This window comes from Grus americana, chromosome 4 (genome assembly GCF_028858705.1).
Source record: "Grus americana isolate bGruAme1 chromosome 4, bGruAme1.mat, whole genome shotgun sequence".
Taxonomy (NCBI): domain Eukaryota; kingdom Metazoa; phylum Chordata; class Aves; order Gruiformes; family Gruidae; genus Grus; species Grus americana.
In genome coordinates, this window is record NC_072855.1 from 49,420,680 (window position 1) to 49,440,062 (window position 19,383).

Here is a 19,383-nt window from a genome sequence, read left to right on the forward strand (position 1 = left end):
TTCAAATTCCTTTCAGGTTTTCTGAGTTATTAATTGAAGTGATAAAACTGGATTTAGTAATCAAACCAAGGCAATTGTCAGAATAAACAGCACTGAAGTATTCTGCTAATGTCAATAGTGGCATAATCTTTATCCATATTTTCATTAGTGTTTATGATATGTAGAAGCCAGCTATTTTATAATAGGGGCAGATGTGAAAAGAATATAATACCTTCTGGATCAGTCCAAATTTTTAATTCAGTAGTAGAAGCCTTTCTGGAACAGAATAATATATTCTAACTATTTGAATGGCCAAACACTTAAAAGATTTGACCTGTTTTAGTGGTGGTAGTTTTCTACTTTGGAGATACTTTAGGGATCTTCAGGTTAGGAGTGTTAGAGGTCCTTATTGTGAGTGTAAATAATTCTGAAGATGGGTCATAGAGAAACTTGCATAACTGCTTCACTGTCATGGTTTAACCTGGCCAGCAGCTAAAACAACCACACAGCTGTTCGCTCCCTCCCAGTGGGATGGGGGAGAGAATTGAAGATGGAAAAGAAGTAAAACTCGTAGGTTGAGATAAAAACAGCTTAATAGGACAGAAAAGGAAGATGATGATAATGCTGATAATATACAAAACAAGTGATGAACAGCATAATATCTCACCACCCAAAGCCAATGCTCAGGTAGTTCCTGAGGTACCCCACCTCCAGGCCAATCCCCAATTATATACTGAGCATGACATCGTATGGTATGGAATATCCCTCTGGCCAGTTTGGGTCAGCTGTCCTGGCCGTGCCCCCTCCCAACTTCTTGGGCACCCCCTGCCTTCTTGTTGGCAGGGCAGTGTAAGAAGCTGAAAAGTCCTTGACTGCTTGGCAACAGCTAAAACATCAGTGTTATCAACATTATTCTCATCCTAAATCCAAAACACAGCACTAGACCAACTGCTAGGAAGAAAATTAACTCTATCTCAGCCAAAAACAGTACATTCACCAAATAAACTGAGTTACCCAGGTGTTTTTCTTAGAGATGCTCTGCGCTGTCATTTCTGACAGTACAAGCTGTGTCCTTACTGTGGTACACAGGACACTTGGTAGGTGCCAAAGTAGTTAATCTTTCTGGAGCAAAGTAGCTAAGTGTTGAGACTATAGTAAAAGATAATACAGTCCAAGTTATGGTCATACTAAACATGTATTAATTCCCAGAAATCCATACCATTTATGGACATACAGCACCTGTAATACTGTAAAACGAATCATAGAATGGTTTGAGTTGGAGGGGATCTCAAAGACCATCTAGTTTCAACCCCCCTGCCATGGGCAGGGACACCCTCCACTAGACCAGGTTGCCCAAAGCCCCATCCAACCTGGCCTTGAACACTTCCAGGGAGGGGGCAGCCACAGCTTCTCTGGGCAACCTGGTCCAGTGCCTCACCACCCTCAGAATGAAGAATTTCTTCTTAACATCTAATCTAAATCTACCCTCCTTCAGCTTAATGATCTTTTAATGCTGACGGTAAATCTGACTTGGCTTAGTACTGTGAGATATATATATCTTCCCATGTGTTCAAGCTGGTTTATGTATGGGATTTTACTGTAATAAAATTGTGTTATTTGGTTGTGCACCACAAAATAATTTGCAACAAAGATCCCTTTAAAATCCTCTGCTCCTCAGCCTTGGGAAGGAGGAAACGTCATTGCCCATTCATGTAAGAAATCAGTTCCTTCGGACTAAAACAGCATACAAAATTTATTTTGTAATAAAAAACTTCTAAAATAAACTTCAAGGGGAATTACTGTTGTCAACTTCAAAAGCTTTCAATTAAAATTCTTACAAATTAGCTGTGGAGAAAGGTGTTGTTATTACTCTATTATGCAGTGGAGTGCGTTACTGCTGAAGATGTGTATTTTGCAGGAAACAGCAAACTGCATACAGTTTGCTTAGCACAGTACAGAACATGTATGGCTGCTTGTTTGGTGCAGACCTGAAGACAAACATTCCTGCTATGAGTTAAATGCATTATTTCTTGCTCTGCAGTCTGCCTCTTGTGCACTTGTTGCAACAAGTGTGCATACAAGCAGTTTTGTAACCTGTGAGTATGCAGCTTGAACTGCATAAATTTGCTCATGAATTAAAAAAAAAAAACTACCATTTTAAAAAGTAATGAAATTACAGCATTTTAAAAAAATAAACAAAGCAAAACAAACAAAAACCCAAACAAAATAATGTTTGGACATTATTTAAATTAACTTTAAATTATGAGCTTGTTATTGCCTTAGGAGATACCTGGATTCTTCCCCACCTTAAGGAACATTTAGTTGGTTTGACAACAGGAAGGGCATGCACGTGCTATGTATTTGTTAATTTCGCTAATCACAGAAGGGAAGCGTAACTTACCTTGATCGAATGTGTAAGAGAAACAAAGAGTACTTAAACGGCAGGAAATGCAGGACTCTACATTTATGTGGCTCCCATTCTTCATCTTGGGTGCTTTGGTTTTTTTTTGCTTTGCAGTCCACTCCTTTACACCTGGCAGCAGGCTACAACAGAGTTCGAATAGTCCAGCTTTTGCTTCAGCATGGTGCAGATGTTCACGCAAAGGACAAAGGGTACGTAAAATGAATTGATTTATTATCTGTTTGCAGCAATGGTTTTATATTAATCAAGATGAGGAATTATTTCTCTGTTTCATGTTGCAGCATAATCTCAGGTAGTTGGCTGAGAATGCAACGTTTTCTTCCAAAAATCTGAGTGTGGTTCATCATAAATGAACTTTTGTTAGAGCCCAAATAACAGATTAGCTGTGATTGCACTTGTTTTAAGTCGTATATTACACCTTTAATTTTTTTTCCAAACCTTGTTCTTTGCTTCCATGCATAGACTACCCTGTGAAATCATGGACTTCTAGCACTATTTTATGGAAGGGGATGGGGAGAAAGTACATGGGCTTAGTGAAAAAAAAAAAAGTGCGTTGAAAAGTTTCTCTATAGTCTCATTATCTTGTTGCATGAATATGAATGTAATTCCAGGTAATATCAATAACATTCACATCCTCACAACTAGTGGTCCTTGGAGACCTATCTTGATTGATACTGCCAGCAAAAATCAAGATATAGTAGAAGCTAAACTATTCTGGTTTTGCGATAAGGATGGTAGTTAAGCAAGATACCAACAAAAAGTGCGCAGCAGTCAGAAATTTGGAACGATGCATGTTGTACATCGTTCTCAGCCATACGTTTCTGAACTCTAAGGTGATGATTCTCATGGTGGTCTGAATGGAAGGCTTAGTCCTAACATTGTAGAAATTGGGGCCCTGGTTAAAGGCATGCATTTTGTATTCAGAGTCCATAGAGGTAGGATATTAATGAGTGTGTGTTCTGTCTCTGTCAGCAAACTTGAGCCACTTCCTCTGTCTTCATTTTCTGCTGAGTCCTGCCTAGTGTTAAAAGAGATTTTAAATTAAAATCTTGATTTTTTTTTTGTTTTTTTTTTCTATTCCAAAACCAGTCCCAAGCGTACTTTAACTCTTGAAGTTGACTAATTGTAGCACTTTTCTCTGTACATTCACCCTTCATGGCTTTTTTTGATCAGAATTGTTGTGAAATGCATGATGACACATTATGCAAAAACCCCACAGTAAAGCTGCATGTAGCACCTATTCAGGTAGATCCAGCATTGTTAAGCAAGTCTTGGGCATTTCACACCTCCCCAAAATTTGAGCACCACTTGGTAGAAAATTGCAGCATAGATGCTTTAATGAGGTTTGAACGATCTATGTGAAAAGTGTGAAAAGTAATGAAGTTGAACTTGAGTGGGGGGGGAAGGGGCGGGGGGGGGGGGGAGAAAATTATACACTTTGTATTACACGTAAAAACAATTCAAACATGCTTAGAAATGTCTGACAGCCCAGTAAGCTCCCTGTCTTTCTTTATTGGCATCACACTTTACAATCAGTGTGTTTTTTTGATTTTTTTTCTTGCTGTTTCTTATTTTCCACATAATTTATGAGTAAATAGGCTATAAATAAATGTCATTTATAATTTAGGGAACTAAATTAAGTGACATTGATTTTATAGTCCTGTTAGATTCTCTTCAATGGGGTCACTTTGGAGAGAGTCCTGAGGAACCGTGACGCATCTTCAAAATGGTCATCAATTTTTGTTACTCCTGAAGAGGACCGCAGCCAAGGAAGCAGCTTTTTTTCCACTGGTCCTTTCTTTGCCTTCTTGCTATTGTGCACAAAGGCACAGTGCACTGGAAAAGTGGCCAGGTGGATTGCTGCAATGACTGTCTTTGCTGATGAGACCTTGAATGCCTCAGTCCTCTTAGATGACCATCATTTTGGAAGAAGGCAGGTTTTTTGAGTGCTTCGTGGACTGGATACTCTCTCCTCTCACACATACACCCATAAGTTGTAATTAAGAGAAGTAATGATGGAAAATAACAGTTTGAAAAATTTCCCCAAAACAATTTTTTTCCCTCTCCTCTGACAAGTGCAATGATGCTTTTGAGATCATCTAATTTAAAATTGTTTACCCTGTTTTCTAGTACGTGCTGTCCCAGGGCTCTTTGAGTTGATTTTGCAATTCTGGAAAACATCCCCTGTATTTTTCATAAATGGTGAAGGGTTAATTATTGTTTTCAGTGTATTATGTATCCTGATCTGTTGAGCCATAACTAGCCTGTCTGGCTTGGCTTGAATTAAACTCATTTTGTCCTCTGTAATAATTGTCCTCTTTGCATCTCCCTTTCAATGCATGACTTTTTTTATTACGTCTTGTGTTTATGTCTAAATCCCTGTTATTTACTTTGCTAGTGTCATTTTTAAGTATGGCCTCCAGTAATATAGCTGTACAAAAATTACAGAGACTCTCTCAGAAGTATCTTGCACAATTATATAGGTTGTACTGTAAAAAAAAAAAAGGAGTAAAATCAGGTCATTCCACAGTCTGGAGCAGCAATTTTGGTCTGCTTTCTATGGATATTTGTACATCTTCATAATATACCCAGGAGTTATGTTAGCGTTATCTGGGGAGTTTTGCCTTTCACATAGCATTTTAAATAAACAGGAGTTCATATTTAGGCAGAAATGAACAGTGACTTCTCTTGAGCAAATTGAATGTGGAATGGGACTTCCTCCCCCTTAATAGCTTCAAGAAAGATCATTTCAAAGCCAATTAATGCTAATCTTAGTGGTAGATTAAACATCTGTGGCCCGTTAGGACAAAAAAACCCCAAAACATTTTAATGCTACTCACAAGTAAGATGTTATTTGGCAAGATTGGATTTTTCCATTAGTCTGCGAATCTTAATTTTTAAATATTTGAATATTTAAATATTTTAGATTTAACTTTTTTTCAGTTCATCTCTCAGTAGAGAGAAAATTATTCCTTGTTCTTCAGAAATACTAATGAAATAAATTTGTCATTTGCCTTCTTCTATACAGTGGTCTTGTGCCTCTTCATAATGCATGTTCATATGGACACTATGAGGTTACAGAGCTGCTGCTTAAGGTAAGCAGAAGGATGGAAAGTAATTATTGTAGATTTAGATGTGTTAGGTGAGATATGAACTATTTATACCAGAGTTGAAAAGGAAGATTATTTTTTTTTCCTGTCGTAACAAGTTTCACATGTCCTGTATGTCGTTTCGGAAGCCTGTAACTTCAGGTCTTTCTGTGGTACAGTGTATGTGGGGTTTTTCCCCACCTAATTTCTTTGGGCAGATAGTAGAGTTTCATTTATTTGAATTTTTCTATGGAAAACTCTGTTCTACTGAAAAACTAGCTCATACAGAAATTCCAATTTTTTTGAGGATTCAACAGGGGATTTTTTTGTATATGAAGGAATTTTTTTAATTGTTCTTTGTGTATGCGTTCGTATATGAAAGAATGGAACCGGTTTTTATAATGAAATGAAAATCTGTAAGCTTTTAGTTGTTGAAGACGATTTCTTACTAATATAAGGCTTTCTTTGCTGTGCTAGCATGGTGCCTGTGTGAATGCCATGGACCTCTGGCAATTTACCCCCTTGCATGAGGCTGCTTCCAAGAACCGTGTAGAGGTCTGCTCCCTCCTGCTGAGTCACGGTGCAGATCCCACATTAGTCAACTGCCACGGCAAGAGCGCGGTCGATATGGCTCCAACACCTGAGCTAAGGGAGAGGCTGACCTGTAAGTGTTTTCAGACTGGGAACAGTTGTCGGTGGGTGTTGAGGGGTGCTTTTCTTTCAAGCCAGCTTCCTCATACTTCACAAGTAGATGCAAAGCAGCAGTGTAGCTGCAGCTATGCCTCTTGCTTTATACTGTTCATGATATTGTCTGATTTTCTTAGATTTAAAATGTTTAAGGCACTGCTGAATCAGTGACCATGGGAGTTTTTTATGCTTAAAGTCCAGTTAAGTCACGTAGAAACTTGTACGTGGAAGCTCTGTATCACACTTAAAGAGTAGCTTCTAGGAGGTAGGTAGCTTTGGTGTGTAAACTTGAAGACATGGAAATTCCAGCACCTTCTTTTGTAGTCTTTGCAGTCCTCGTGCTGTTTACAAAACAATGTTTCAGCTCAAATTTGAATTTGTCTGCCTTTATGTGCCCTCTTTTGGGGATTTGTTTTCTTATTGTTATACACTGTAAAAGATAATTGAGACAAGTATGGAAGCAAAGCATTATGAAGTTATACAGAAAACTTCTTGAGAAGTAGATTCTGAACTCAATTGTAAATAAGCTTTTGGTTTTGTCTGTCAGCTTCGCAATATAGCAGAAGCCCCCTCTGATGCACTAAGAATGTGATCCTGCACTACTCACAATCACAGCTAGTCAGGTTGTCATCTGTCACTATTCTTTGCGTATGAAAGTGGTGAGATCGTGTGCAGCAGAAAACTTTGCTGTAGGAGACAAGAGGAGGGTGTTACTATCTCTTAGATACTTCTCTAGTCTGGGCTAACTTGGGAAATGCTTCTGGCTTTGAGGCAGGTTAATTTACCATTTGTTTAAATTAGCAAGCAAAAAAAGTATTTAAACTTTGTTTTATTTCTGCTATTTATAGTTCCTGGAGAGGAGAGGGGAAAGATTCATGTCCATTAATATCCATTGAAATGTGTACACAAATGGAAACATTATGACAAATTTGACAATATCTTGATGGGGCATCCTGTATTTGCATACCCAAAGTAACATGTTTACTATATTCTTGAGTTCTTTGGTTTTATACTTCAGGAATAAAATTACATTTATTTGTTAGTTCAAGATTCATTTGTACTTGTGCTTTGTGTAATGCTTTGTTTACAAAGAAATTTTAATTCTGTTTGAAATGAAAACTTAAACTTTATTACATTTATTTTTATTTCTAAATCTATAAATGCACCACATATTAAAACAAGGGTGGGAGCAGAAAGCCTCTGTTAACAAGCTTAGCATTTCAAGCTTGCTTATGAAAGAAAAATATGATTTTAACTGAGATGTTACGCTTTTTTTTTCCTAGTTCCCAAGTTCAGACGTCATTCTTGCTAGCCTACCTTTAATTTGACATTTTAAGAGAAACACTTCTAGTCCTTTACAAATGCAAAATGATTTAAACCTAAAATGAACTAGTTGCTGAACTGAACAAGATGTAATACTGAAAATAACAAAATTACCTCTCTGTACTTGCAAAGATAAGCTGCTATTAAAACCTCTCTCATATTTGCAGCAGACCAACTTCAAATGCTTAGCTGGTTAGCTTTCTTTAAGACCAATGGTTTAATATTTAATATTTAAATTATATGTTCAGGCATTACCTTGAATTATTTGTAGTTGTAAATACAATAAGGTTTTTGAAAAGCAACTGTAATGCTTTTCTCTGAAGAGCATGTAATAGCATTGTGCTCACTTGAACACATACATTGGTAATTTAGAGGTCACATATGCATTTAACATCAAGCGGGTGGAAGATAAGATGGAGAAAAAGCTATAAAGATTTTACTCAAGGAATCACTTCCCCTCTCCTTTAGAATGTCCCTTTAGTTTCGGTAAACCATGTTTCATGTTCTGTGTCCCAGGTCAGCCACTATCTGCAGATGTACAGAAATACTCTTACTTCCTCTTAATTGAGTATAGCTACCTTTCTCCAATAACATTAATAAATGTGACATGTTGCTGAATACTAAATGCATCTTTTTCCTCTAACAGATGAATTCAAAGGACACTCTTTACTGCAAGCAGCCAGAGAGGCAGACCTAGCCAAAGTGAAAAAGACACTTGCTTTGGAGATCATTAATTTTAAGCAACCACAGTCGCATGAGACTGCACTGGTGAGATTATACAGTCAATCCATTTGTTTCATGATAAATGTGGTGGTAGTGCTAGTTGAGGAGTTTTATTTCTACCCTATGAAAATGCATTAATTGTCTGAGATTGAGGATTTACTATTAAACACTTTATATGAAAAAATGATATGATGTTATTTCTATAATGGTTATTTAATTTTAAATCACGTTTTTTTCTTCCCGGTAGCTTAAAGAAACCCTTTGGCCACTCCTCACCTGTCATTTTTCACTTCTCTTCCACTTTTTTTTCCCCATTACACTGTTTGTTTGGGGTTTTTTTGGTTGGGTTTTTTTTTAGTTGATCAGTTGCTGTGATTTTCTGGGATTAAATTCTATTGCAGTGGCCCAGTGCTTCCTTCATGTTTTATGTGGGCAAACTTGGATTACAAATTTTCTTCATAGGGTATATAAATTGTGGTGAAAATGGATGCTAGGTGTATATGACAGGCTCTTACAGGATTGGAATAGTACTGACAATACCACATTAGCTGCAGAAACAGGTATCTTTGAGACTTTCCTGGCAGTTTCCTGCTCTTATTTCATTGTTTGAAGAAGCAGTGGAGGCAAAGAACACAGCCAGTATCCCAGATGTAGTGAAGATGTTGAAGTTGAGAGGGACTGATGGTATTATTAAAACCATTTTAGTTATGACACTTTACTCAGTGGAACATCTTCTTCACAGTGGTAGGCCTCAGCTGCAGGCATACACTGCGTATTTAGTGTTACAAACATTGCGGTGGTGAGCAAAGCAGTGTGTGTTGGCTACCAGGCATCTGTATGCTCTGTTCTCTCCATGGAGGACTCAACGTCCTAGCCTGAACTTAGAAGCAAGACAGAGAAGAGATATTTAGAGGCTGAACAGGAAGGCAGTAGGAAATTTGGGATGATGTTATCCCTTCCTGAGTATATCAGCGGCTGATACATGGCATCTCTTTTAGCTGTGTAATGATCACTTCGTAGTCTTGTGGTGTTCTTTGTTGTCCGCCTGCTCATTCTGCAGAGACAGAAAATGGGCTATGTTAGCTCTATTGATGCCTTTGGTTCACTGTTGAGTAAGTATTTGACTGGGATTTCTCAGTTTTTGCCTCCTGTACTTGAGATTTCCAAGTGGTCTCCCATCCAAGTGGCAGGACTTAGCTTCCAGGATCTGATAAGGTTACATACAGTGTACGTGAGCTATTCCTGTTGTAAGCATGGTATCTTTTACCGTGGGGCACTGGGGTCTGTGCCCTCTTACCCCACAAAGGCCAAAGCAAGCACCTGGCTTGTGTTTCAGTGTTGCTCTGAGGTTTGGCAATATTTCAGCATTCGTGTTGCTTTTAGTGCTGGTTTATTGTGTTGGCAGGAAATACAGATAGGTTATTATCTGCAAAGCCTCAAAAATACTGCCACTCTTCAGAGCAAAAGTTGATCTTAATGTTTATTTACAAAGCTCACCTTTCCAAAACTTGGATGTGCTCTGCTAACTAACAGCAGTGTGAAAGCTTGAGTGGCAGTTAGTTCATAGTGAACACTGAAACTGGGCAAAAGATGGTTATCAGTACTATTACTACTTATTAGCATTCTATCTGGGGTATATCTCATTGTAAAAGCTATAGGTTTGCTATTGGAAAGTTTGAGAAGTCTGTTCCAGGACACTACCTGCTTTTTACAGGTTACTGGTTTAAAACAAGGGTAAACATATAAACAAAAATATTCAAAACTATCTCCTGTTTCTTGTGGTCTGCTATCTTGAGACATCCAGACTCGAGACAAGCATTTCTGGACCGATTTTAAAGTACGGTGTCCAGCTTATCTGGAACCGTGCTTGTAATTTCAGGCCTCAGGAATGCATTGACAGGGCCACTGTTGAGAAAATGTCAGGACAGATTGAATCTAGTCTCTGCAGAGGATCAAAGGAAAAAGGGAGACACAAAGCGCTCACTTCTGGGTGCCGACGGCACAGACAAACTAACAAGTAGACCCCAGCCACCTTCAGGAGAATAGTTACACCTAGCAAAGGGCTGTTCGGCATCCCACAAGGTCAGGGTGTATCTTTCTCATAGCATGGAAAAGAAGATAATCTAAGAGAACTTTATTGCCTGTTTGTTTATTACATAATTTGTAACTGGGTGCCTGACAGAATTGCCATTGGGTTAACAACTTCAGTATGCACTGAAATAGAAGAAGAAACAAAGCAATGCTCAAAAGCCATGTTAATCTGGAAGCAGCAGCAGAATCTTAACCGCCCCTTTGGAGTCCCTCTGTGGAAAGTTAGGCTGGTTTGAGCTCTTTGTCTTTACCTTCTTTGTGCATTATGCACTGGTTTTGTCCTGATATCTTGTTATTGTAGTTGGGAACATACTGCTGTTTTCGTTAGTGACAAATAGCTTTAAAATGAAAATTATTTTTCTGAGTAGAATAATTTAGCATTGATCACTAGCTTGTATTTTGTTCAGTATGTTATATGTTTTGGCAAAAATATGGTGGATTCTGTTTGTAAATTTCTGACGTTTAGCAGAATAATTAAGAGTAGTAGTCATGGATCTTAAAGATCGTTGTCATCTGTGTAGTTGAAATATAATTTATATTTACTTTTTTGCAGCACTGTGCTGTGGCCGCTGTGCATCCCAAGCGGAAGCAAGTTACAGAACTATTGCTCAGGAAAGGAGCAAATGTTAATGAGAAAAACAAAGAGTAGGTTTCTGAAATTTTTAAATTTTTCAAAGGGCTCTGTCATACTAGGAATATAAAACTAATATCTTTTTCCCCCACCCCTTCTCCCCCCTTTTTTTCCCCTAGTTTCATGACACCTTTACATGTTGCAGCTGAAAAAGCTCATAATGATGTCATGGAAGTTCTGCATAAACATGGAGCAAAGGTAAATATACTTAAATACATTTTATTTCAGGCAAAAGGGAAGAGAAGGGTTATATTGGTTAAGTACAATGTTAGTTTTTAGTTGACTTTTCTTCTGCATGCCTTGTGCTTCTTATGTTAACTTGGAAGTGTGTTTATCTTAAATCAGTATAGGATGTTCAGGAATCACATTTGAAAATTATATCTTCTCTCCAAGTAACTGAATACAGGCTTTAGGAGTCTAGTTTACTCATTTTAAATGAATCTCGCTGTTCATTTCTAGTAAGTGTGGTCATCTAGGTGCATCTTGTTGCTTTATCTTGTTGGCTTGACAATATCCAATGTCTGAGTTTGCTGACACTGAGTTTAGTAGTCTAATGCTGGACATCCCTTAGTCCTTGCTTGCTTCTTGTTCTCTTGGTCTGATTGTTTTGCCGTGCCCTTTAGCCATTGATAGGTCCTGACCAATGTAATTCGTGAGCCTACTGTGAAGCTTGCTTAGAAACAAGTTCAGCAAGTTATTAATTAACAGCAGAGGAAAACATAACTTTCTTTAGGATGTCTTTTAAGCATCTTTCAGCAGTATTTCAGAATGATCTTTCTCTGAGTTTTAGCAGCAAACTTGACATCCATGGTAATGATATACTTAGCTACTTAATTTTCTCAGAAATTCTTCTTGATGGGTACTTCCTTTGCACTGTTTGAAATATAAATGATGTCCTTATTTTTGCTTTTAAGGGCACCCACATTACTCTTTGAGTCTTCATCTTCATTCAGGGAGCTAGAAATGAAGAAATATACTTGTAATAATCTAGTGTGTCACTCTTGACATGCTAGGAGGTGCGAGCAATGTAATTCTATGCATAGTTAATACTAAGTCTTTTTATTTTGAAACAATGAATTGTAATTTATAAGCCTGTATGAGAGCTCATTGCCAGACTTCAGTATCTGATTCACTTTCATAGTGCTTTAACGGCATCATAAAATAGCTTAACAACAAAGCCATGACAGAGTTTATTGTATTTTGAGAATGCTGATGCAGTAATGACATATCAAGATTTTCCCGGGGCGGGGGGAGGAAAGCAGAGCCAGAGATCTCCACTGTAGTGGTTAAAACCATTCATTATAATTTTCCCAGATTCACTCTTAGTAGCATAACTATGCACTGAAAGTGAAAAAAAAAAATTTGCTGTAGGAATAGATACTTTATGGATCTGATTTTGCACAGGAATTCAGTACTGATGGTATTTGGCTAGGCCCTGAACTGGACATGCTGGAGTTTCTGTGTGCTGAGGATTTCTGGAAAGCCTGCTGCTACACTGTAGGTATTTAAATTAGTGCTCCCTTGAAAATGTAGCCCTGTGTAGCCAGGTTAGGCATAAGCTCAAAGATGTCATCCTTACTGGAATGGCCCAGTTTTATTGTTTGTGTTGGCAGCACATTCTGATGATAGCTTTTAATTCTTTTATGTCCTGAAGCAGGGGTTCTTAAATCATGATCTATGAGTCACTTGTGGATTGAGGGATGGTGGTGAGTTGCCCACAGTTATCTACAGAACCATGCTGAGTGGTGTGTTCCGTTGGTTTTTTCCATTGACAGTAAATAGAGGTACATGGTGGTCATTAAAACCCATTCTTCGTTCATATCCTGGTGTATGCTTGCAATGTTATTCTGAGGATAGCCATTCACATTTATGAACTAGCAAAACACTTAAGTGCATGGCAGGAGACCACTCATAGTTAAAATTAAGCTTATATTTCCATACTGCAATGAATCAAGTCCCTTTTTATTGGTGTCCAAAGTTCCTTAGCTGTAGAACAGTACATAATGCAATCATGGTTATTCATGAGAGGTAGGTCATTAAGGCTTATGAAGCACTTTGAAGTTCCTGGATGGGATACGCTCTGGAGTATTAATTAGTTAACTAGGCATACTTAATCACTCTAAAATGTTTGTCTTGTATATTGTCGTTTGACCTCTTGCTCATGCTTTGGCTGTAGGCATTCAGTTCATCAGACACTCTTAACATTGATATTTCTTTGTTTCTGATTGTTGGGACATGGCAACTTTAATCCCTGAAGCATGATACAGGTTTTTGATTTTTTCCTTTTGTGTTTCTGGAAGCTTTTTCTTCCTGTTTACGCTTTTTGTGCCTTGAATTTTAGTTACTTCATAAGATGTATTCAGATGTACTAGGCTCTTTGATCCTGTCTAGTCATATTTTTTACGAGAGGGTTTTCATGAGCTAGTCAATCTAGTCCCCTTGCAATAGCAACCTCACAGTGAATACCCATTTGTTCTTTGAGTAGCACTCTCCTGCAGTTTAAATACATCTTTTCAATTTTGATGCTTCCTTTGCTGAGGTATTTGCAATGAAGAAACTGATTCTTCTTAGCCTTTTTTTTGGTAGCCTAACAGCCTCAAACACTTAGTCTTCCCTCATAAGGGAACGTTGCCATTTCCTAATCATTCTTATAACCCTCCTCTTTCCTAGCGCCAGAGGAGAACTTGGAGCTCAGGCAACAAAAATGGAATTCGTTCCCCCACTGCCTTATGTGATGGCACTTCCGTATCTCTGATGTAAATGCTGGACTAATGCATACTGGGATCATGTTTGCCTTTTTAATACACATGACACAGTGGTGCTCAGACCCTTCCTGTAGTCTTGTAGTACACAGAGAATCTCAATTTTTTTTTCTTGCTAATTTCTTGGATTCATGCCCTTCAGCACAATTCTTCTGTGTCAAGATCATTAATGAAAATATTAAAACAAAATTATCCCACAACCAATCACTAAACAGACCTCCCCCTTTCAATATGTTAAGTTCTTCAACCAATCTCTGTTTTTCCATACAAAGTAAATAAAAATTTCCCATGTGATCCCATATCAAATGCTTACTGAAGCGTGCATGGGAGACACCTACCATATTTTCTTTACTTTGCAACCATTTCTTCTAACAAAGGAAAGGTACTATACAAGTCAGCTTTAATCTACCTTCTGGAAACCACTACTGATTATAGAGAGAGTAACAATTTGAAAAAGATGAGTAACTTGAGCTTCAGAGAAAGTGGAACTTTTTTCTGAAATACAGTGCCAAAAGGCAGGCAGGTGATCCACAAAAAAAATCCAGTAATGAATTGAGGACACAAAGTCATGTAAAGTTTTGTAGATTGAAAATAATTTGTGATTTTTTAGCAATAGAGAGGAAACTGCTGTTTTCACGAGGAGCAGCTGTGATCTGTGTCACAGCTAAAGTGAGTTCATGTGAAGTATGTATGTTTGAGTAGGCTTTTCTTTTTTTGCGCAACAGACTGAAGCATGGTAAAGACTGTTTAGGGAATTTGCTTGGGATGAACAAGAGATGGTTTGTGGTCTCGGAGCTGGATTTAATTATCCTTAATTTTATCACTGTGTAAATTTGCTGTTTGAAGAATGTTAGATGCTAATAAAAAGTGAAGGACTGCTTGAATAACATGTGCTTGATCTAGACTTATTTTACAGAAATATTTCTAAGAACATTAGTGTCGGCAAGAGTCAACCTGTACCCGCAAATTGCTTATTTTGGTGTGTCTTGCTGGCCCTTACTGATAACACAGACTAGATTTGTAATTTGAGCTGTGAAAAAGTCCTTGGTGCACATCACTTGCACATCAGCATGTTATGTCTAAGCCATGCCTATTCCATGGTCAGTGAAGATATTTTCATTAACTTGTTACTTGAGTTTGCAGATGTTCACTGTCATAGACTCATAGAATGGTTTGGGTTGGAAGGGACCTCAAAGATCATCTAGTTCCAACCCCCCTGCCATGGGCAGGGACACCCTCCACTAGACCACGTTGCCCAAAACCCCATCCAACCTTGCCTTGGAACATTTCCAGAGATGGGGCAGCCGCAGCTTCTCTGGGAAACCTCTTCCAGTGCCTCACCAACCTCACAGAGAAGAATTTCTTCCTAATATCTAAATCTATCCTCACTCATCTTAAAGCCATTACCCTTGTCCTATCACTCCATGCCCTTGTAAACAGTCCCTCACCAGCTTTCCTGTAGGCCCCTTCAGGTACTGGAAGGCTGCTGTAAGGTCTCCCTGGAGCCTTCTCTTCTCCAGGCTGAACAGCCCCAACTCTCTCAGCCTGTCCTCATAGGAGAGGTGCTCCAGCCCTTTCATCACCTTCGTGGCCCTCCTCTGGACTCACTCTAACAGCTCCATGTCCTTCTTGTACTGGGGCCCCCAGAGCTGGACGCAGTACTCCACATGGGGTCTCACGAGAGTGGAGTAGAGGGGCAGGATCACCTCCCTTGACCTGCTGGTCAACTGTACATCAAAGGCACAAGTGAGAAACATTGGAGTTTCTTAGAATTTTCTTCAAGAATGTTGATCATAAATGTCTGTAGTTTTAAATGCCACACTCAGTTTTTACTTGTTCGCCTGATCTGCAATATGAAAGAGCATTTCACACCACTGCTTATTTGATGTTGAATATCCTCAGAGTACCTAATGAAAAATGAAAGCAGAGATCTTTAAAGAATCCTCAAACATAAACTATTTTTTTCATTAGACCCATGAGCAAATCTTTGAGTGCCACGATTGTATCTTTGAAGATGGTCAAAATCCTTTGTTTAAAAAGAAAATAATTTGAAGGTGGTCAACTAATGAAAAAGTGGCTTTCATCCTGTTTTGTTGTATTGCCAGATAGTTTGATACCTCTTATAACTAGCTCCTTGTCTGAATTTACAGATACATGGGAAATTTAATATGTTCAGAAAGACATTCAGCTTTCTAGGAGTGCAGAAGAAAAGGATTAAAGTATTTTCTGAACTGGAGTGATTGTTGGAAAGACAGACCTGCAAGCATGGAAGGTCACTGATATCTTGGGCAAATGTAGAGATGTAATGAATGCAATTTGTTTAACTGTGTCATGTTTCTAAAGGATACTGTTGAACCTATTCTTCTGCAAGAGGAATCATAGAATACCAGGTTGGAATGGACCTCAAGAATCATCTGGTCCAACATTTCTTGGCAAAAGCTCTGTCTAGACAAGATGGCCCAGCACCCTGTCCAGCCAAATCTTAAAATGAGCTTTCCTGAGGTCATGTTAGATAGCGTCCCTGATCATGATGGTAGCATGCTTCATTCTGCTCTACTAGAAGGATCTTGCTTTATGGATCTTTGCATAATACAATTATTTTTGTGCATTGGAGTAGCATGTCACCAGCCTTTCTTGATCAAGAATTTGAAGACAGTCACCATCTATTTAGACCCACACAACAGACTTAAATGGTTTTGAATAACCTTGTTGCATAATACATTTGCTTGTAATGTTTCAGGTAGAGGTGTGATTTTTCTCAGGAAAGAATAAGCATTGAGAAATTAAATTTCCTTTCAGAAATGTGGCAGGTTCTGGACTACGATGGTTAACAACATGGAGAACTGTGTGATCTGTTCAACTTTTCTCACTGCTTAGACATCCAAACTTAGTGACATTAATCTTAAGCTTTTATGCAAAAGGGCAACTGTGGAATATATGGCTGGATCACATAGGAGCTTTGAGTGGAACTAGACCTTTCTTTTCTTGTTTCATTTTTTTCTCTTCTGACAGAGCTTGAAATTGCCACTAGCGCCTCTTCACTCCTAGCCCATTTATTGTTAGCGATGCACAAAGACAGAAGACATACTGCAAGTCGTCTTCAGAATAAATGCAGCAGGAGAGCAGTTAGAACACTTGCATTGCAGGGAAGGATACTGTGATGCTGGAATTGCTGGCAGAGCACAAGTTTCACATGTGATTTTTAGAATGTGCATCTTTAGGAAAGATCTCACAGAGAAAATTGCAGTGCTTGGAAGCTGTTGCATTTTGTGCTGCTCTAGTATCAAGGAGTAGGAGAATATTTAGGACATTTGATACCAACAGAAAGCTGATATGCTTATGAAGTCTTGCAAAAAAGGTTTCCTGAACAGGTCCCAGCTTTTGAGCTGCCACAAATGCCGGGCAGTCAAGGGAATATTGCTGTAGCTGTGTCCGCTGCTCCAAGACAGCGGCAGTGCAGGGAGGAAAAAAATCTCTTCAGTGTCTGATGATACGTGACCATTTTGATTTTTCTACTGCATCTCTCCAGGATGGGGAAAAGGAAATGAAAGGGATAAAAGGAAAGAACAGAAGGAATTCTGCATTGCGAAATAGTGTGTAGGACAGTATCTTTCCATGAAAAGCCTTACTTAAAAACACTTCTTGTTTGATAACTGCATTCCGCTTTTATGTTGCGGTTTGGGCAGTGGAGTGACTGCTTTCATGCTAAAAGGTGAAGAAACCAGATCCAGAGCCAGCGTGCTGTAGAATAAAAGCTGTCAAATCTGTCATTTTTTAACTCCTTGCAGAAAACTTGTCTGTAAAGTAATTCAGAGGTGCAGCCTTTCTCTATTTTTTTTTATTAGTGCAGCCAGAACAATCTGCCTTCTCAGCACACAGATAAGGCAGTAGACCTTGGGTATTTTACATTTTGTCAAATAGAGTTTAAAGCTTAGCTTTGAATTTGAAAGGGAGTATGTTTTTAGACCTAGTATTGAGCAGTGGTTAACCCAGGCATATGTCTTACCAGATCTGATTTTTATGAGAATTTAATCTCAGTTTTTATTTCAATTTGTAATGCTCAAATTGATTTTCATTTGGAAATAAATTCCGTTGCTTTCAGCCTTAGTGCAGTACTTTCTTGGGTTGGCTTTAGACAAATGCTGGGTAATTGGTGAGAGCAGATCTGCCTCAAAGTGAACATATTCCCCATGAAATTGCCTGGCAAAGCCTAATTCTCCTCTGAGGGAAGGAACAGCTTCATTTGGTGCATGGATCCCTCTGTCAGCTGCAGCCCTCTTTGTCCCAGAAGTAACCAGGCATTTTTTCAAATGGCTGGCACTCTTCTGCCACAAGAATCGATTGTGGGCAAAGATAATTATTTGGAGGTGAAAGGAGACCTGCATAAGACATGTGAGATCATGGATCTGATGACTCTGCCAGTGTTCTTTTCAAATGAATATTAACATTTTTTCCACGTACACAGTCAGTATAGAATTGTGCAGTATGAATGCCTTGCTGCTGTTCTTCAACAATTTGTTCAGTACAGTCATGTTTAACACAGGAATTCAGTGTTACAGAAGATGTTAGTTATGATTCTTTCTTGGGCAAACGGAGTGTTATCAGCTACTTCCAGAATCCACAAGTTTCATTTCATTCTGCCTTTACCATCACTAAACCTGTATAGCCCCAGACTTCTGCTTTTCTCTGTGCCCTTATCAGTTGTGAAAGGTGTCCGGTGTCCTGAAACAGATGAGGATCATCATCTGGACAAAATGATGGATTTGGGACATTCAGCATCTAGTTAATATTTATGATAGCAGTAAGTTTTTATTTAAAACAAAACTTTTAGGGAAATCCTAAGAGTGGCATGAGCTGAGCACGGTTAGAGGAAAGCAGAACTGTTCTCCTGTACATCTTCCTGCAAGAGAGGTTTGTGACCTGTGAAATTCCTGCTTTATCAGTCTGTAGAATTGTTCGGGGATATAGAAGAATTTCAGACAATATCGAATCACACTCCACTTTATTTACGTGGTAGTTCTTTGTTCTTTCCTGTGGCTTGATATTGTTGTATTGCAGGTATTTTACTTAATTTTTTTTACTCTGTCTGGTATTGTATATTTTCTATATAGTTTTCCCCCTAATTAAATTTCATTTAGTTACAGCATATGTGTCTTACCCAGAATATTTTTTCACTAGTTTTAATGGAAAGGTAGTAGGATTTGCGGGCTGCATTTTAGGTGAGAAATAACAAGCAAAACCTTTGTTCACTGCCACCACAAAGATTTTGAGAAGGTAAAAAGGTGATTTTTTACAGCAACAGGGTCTATTATGCATGCAGTTCACAGCCTGCAATCTGTAGGCTTGGAAACAGATAACAGGTTCTGAGTTGCTTGCAGAGAATGTAGAGTAGTTCTGTATTTCATAAAGCAGTAAAAACGCTGTTGGACATTTGCATTTAAATTTGTCATGAATCGCTGCTAGGTACAAAGTATCTTCTTGAAAGGTTATTTTCATGAGGGTTTTTTTCTACTTTTTAAAGCTATTATTCTCTTCTTTTCTCTGATAGTGAATCCGTGGAGATGCTTCTAGTTATTTAGACACTCTGTTAGATCTTGACAAACAGATAGGTTTCCATTATATCTTACTCTTTGAAAGCAGTACTCCATTTTGCCTGTTCATATAGTCTTGTATTGA

General features: G+C 38.4%; 1 protein-coding gene across 2 annotated transcripts in view; it reads left to right on the top strand.

Annotated features, from left to right (window-relative positions):
• Positions 1–19,383, top strand: part of TNKS (tankyrase) — a 143,941-nt gene that overhangs the window by 94,134 nt on the left and 30,424 nt on the right. For both annotated transcript variants that reach the window (XM_054824758.1, XM_054824757.1), the window contains exons 6-11: positions 2,498–2,592; positions 5,430–5,496; positions 5,968–6,154; positions 8,147–8,268; positions 10,868–10,959; positions 11,065–11,143. In XM_054824758.1, the coding sequence (XP_054680733.1) occupies positions 2,498–2,592; positions 5,430–5,496; positions 5,968–6,154; positions 8,147–8,268; positions 10,868–10,959; positions 11,065–11,143 (642 nt within the window). The remainder of the gene's footprint in view (positions 1–2,497; positions 2,593–5,429; positions 5,497–5,967; positions 6,155–8,146; positions 8,269–10,867; positions 10,960–11,064; positions 11,144–19,383) is intronic.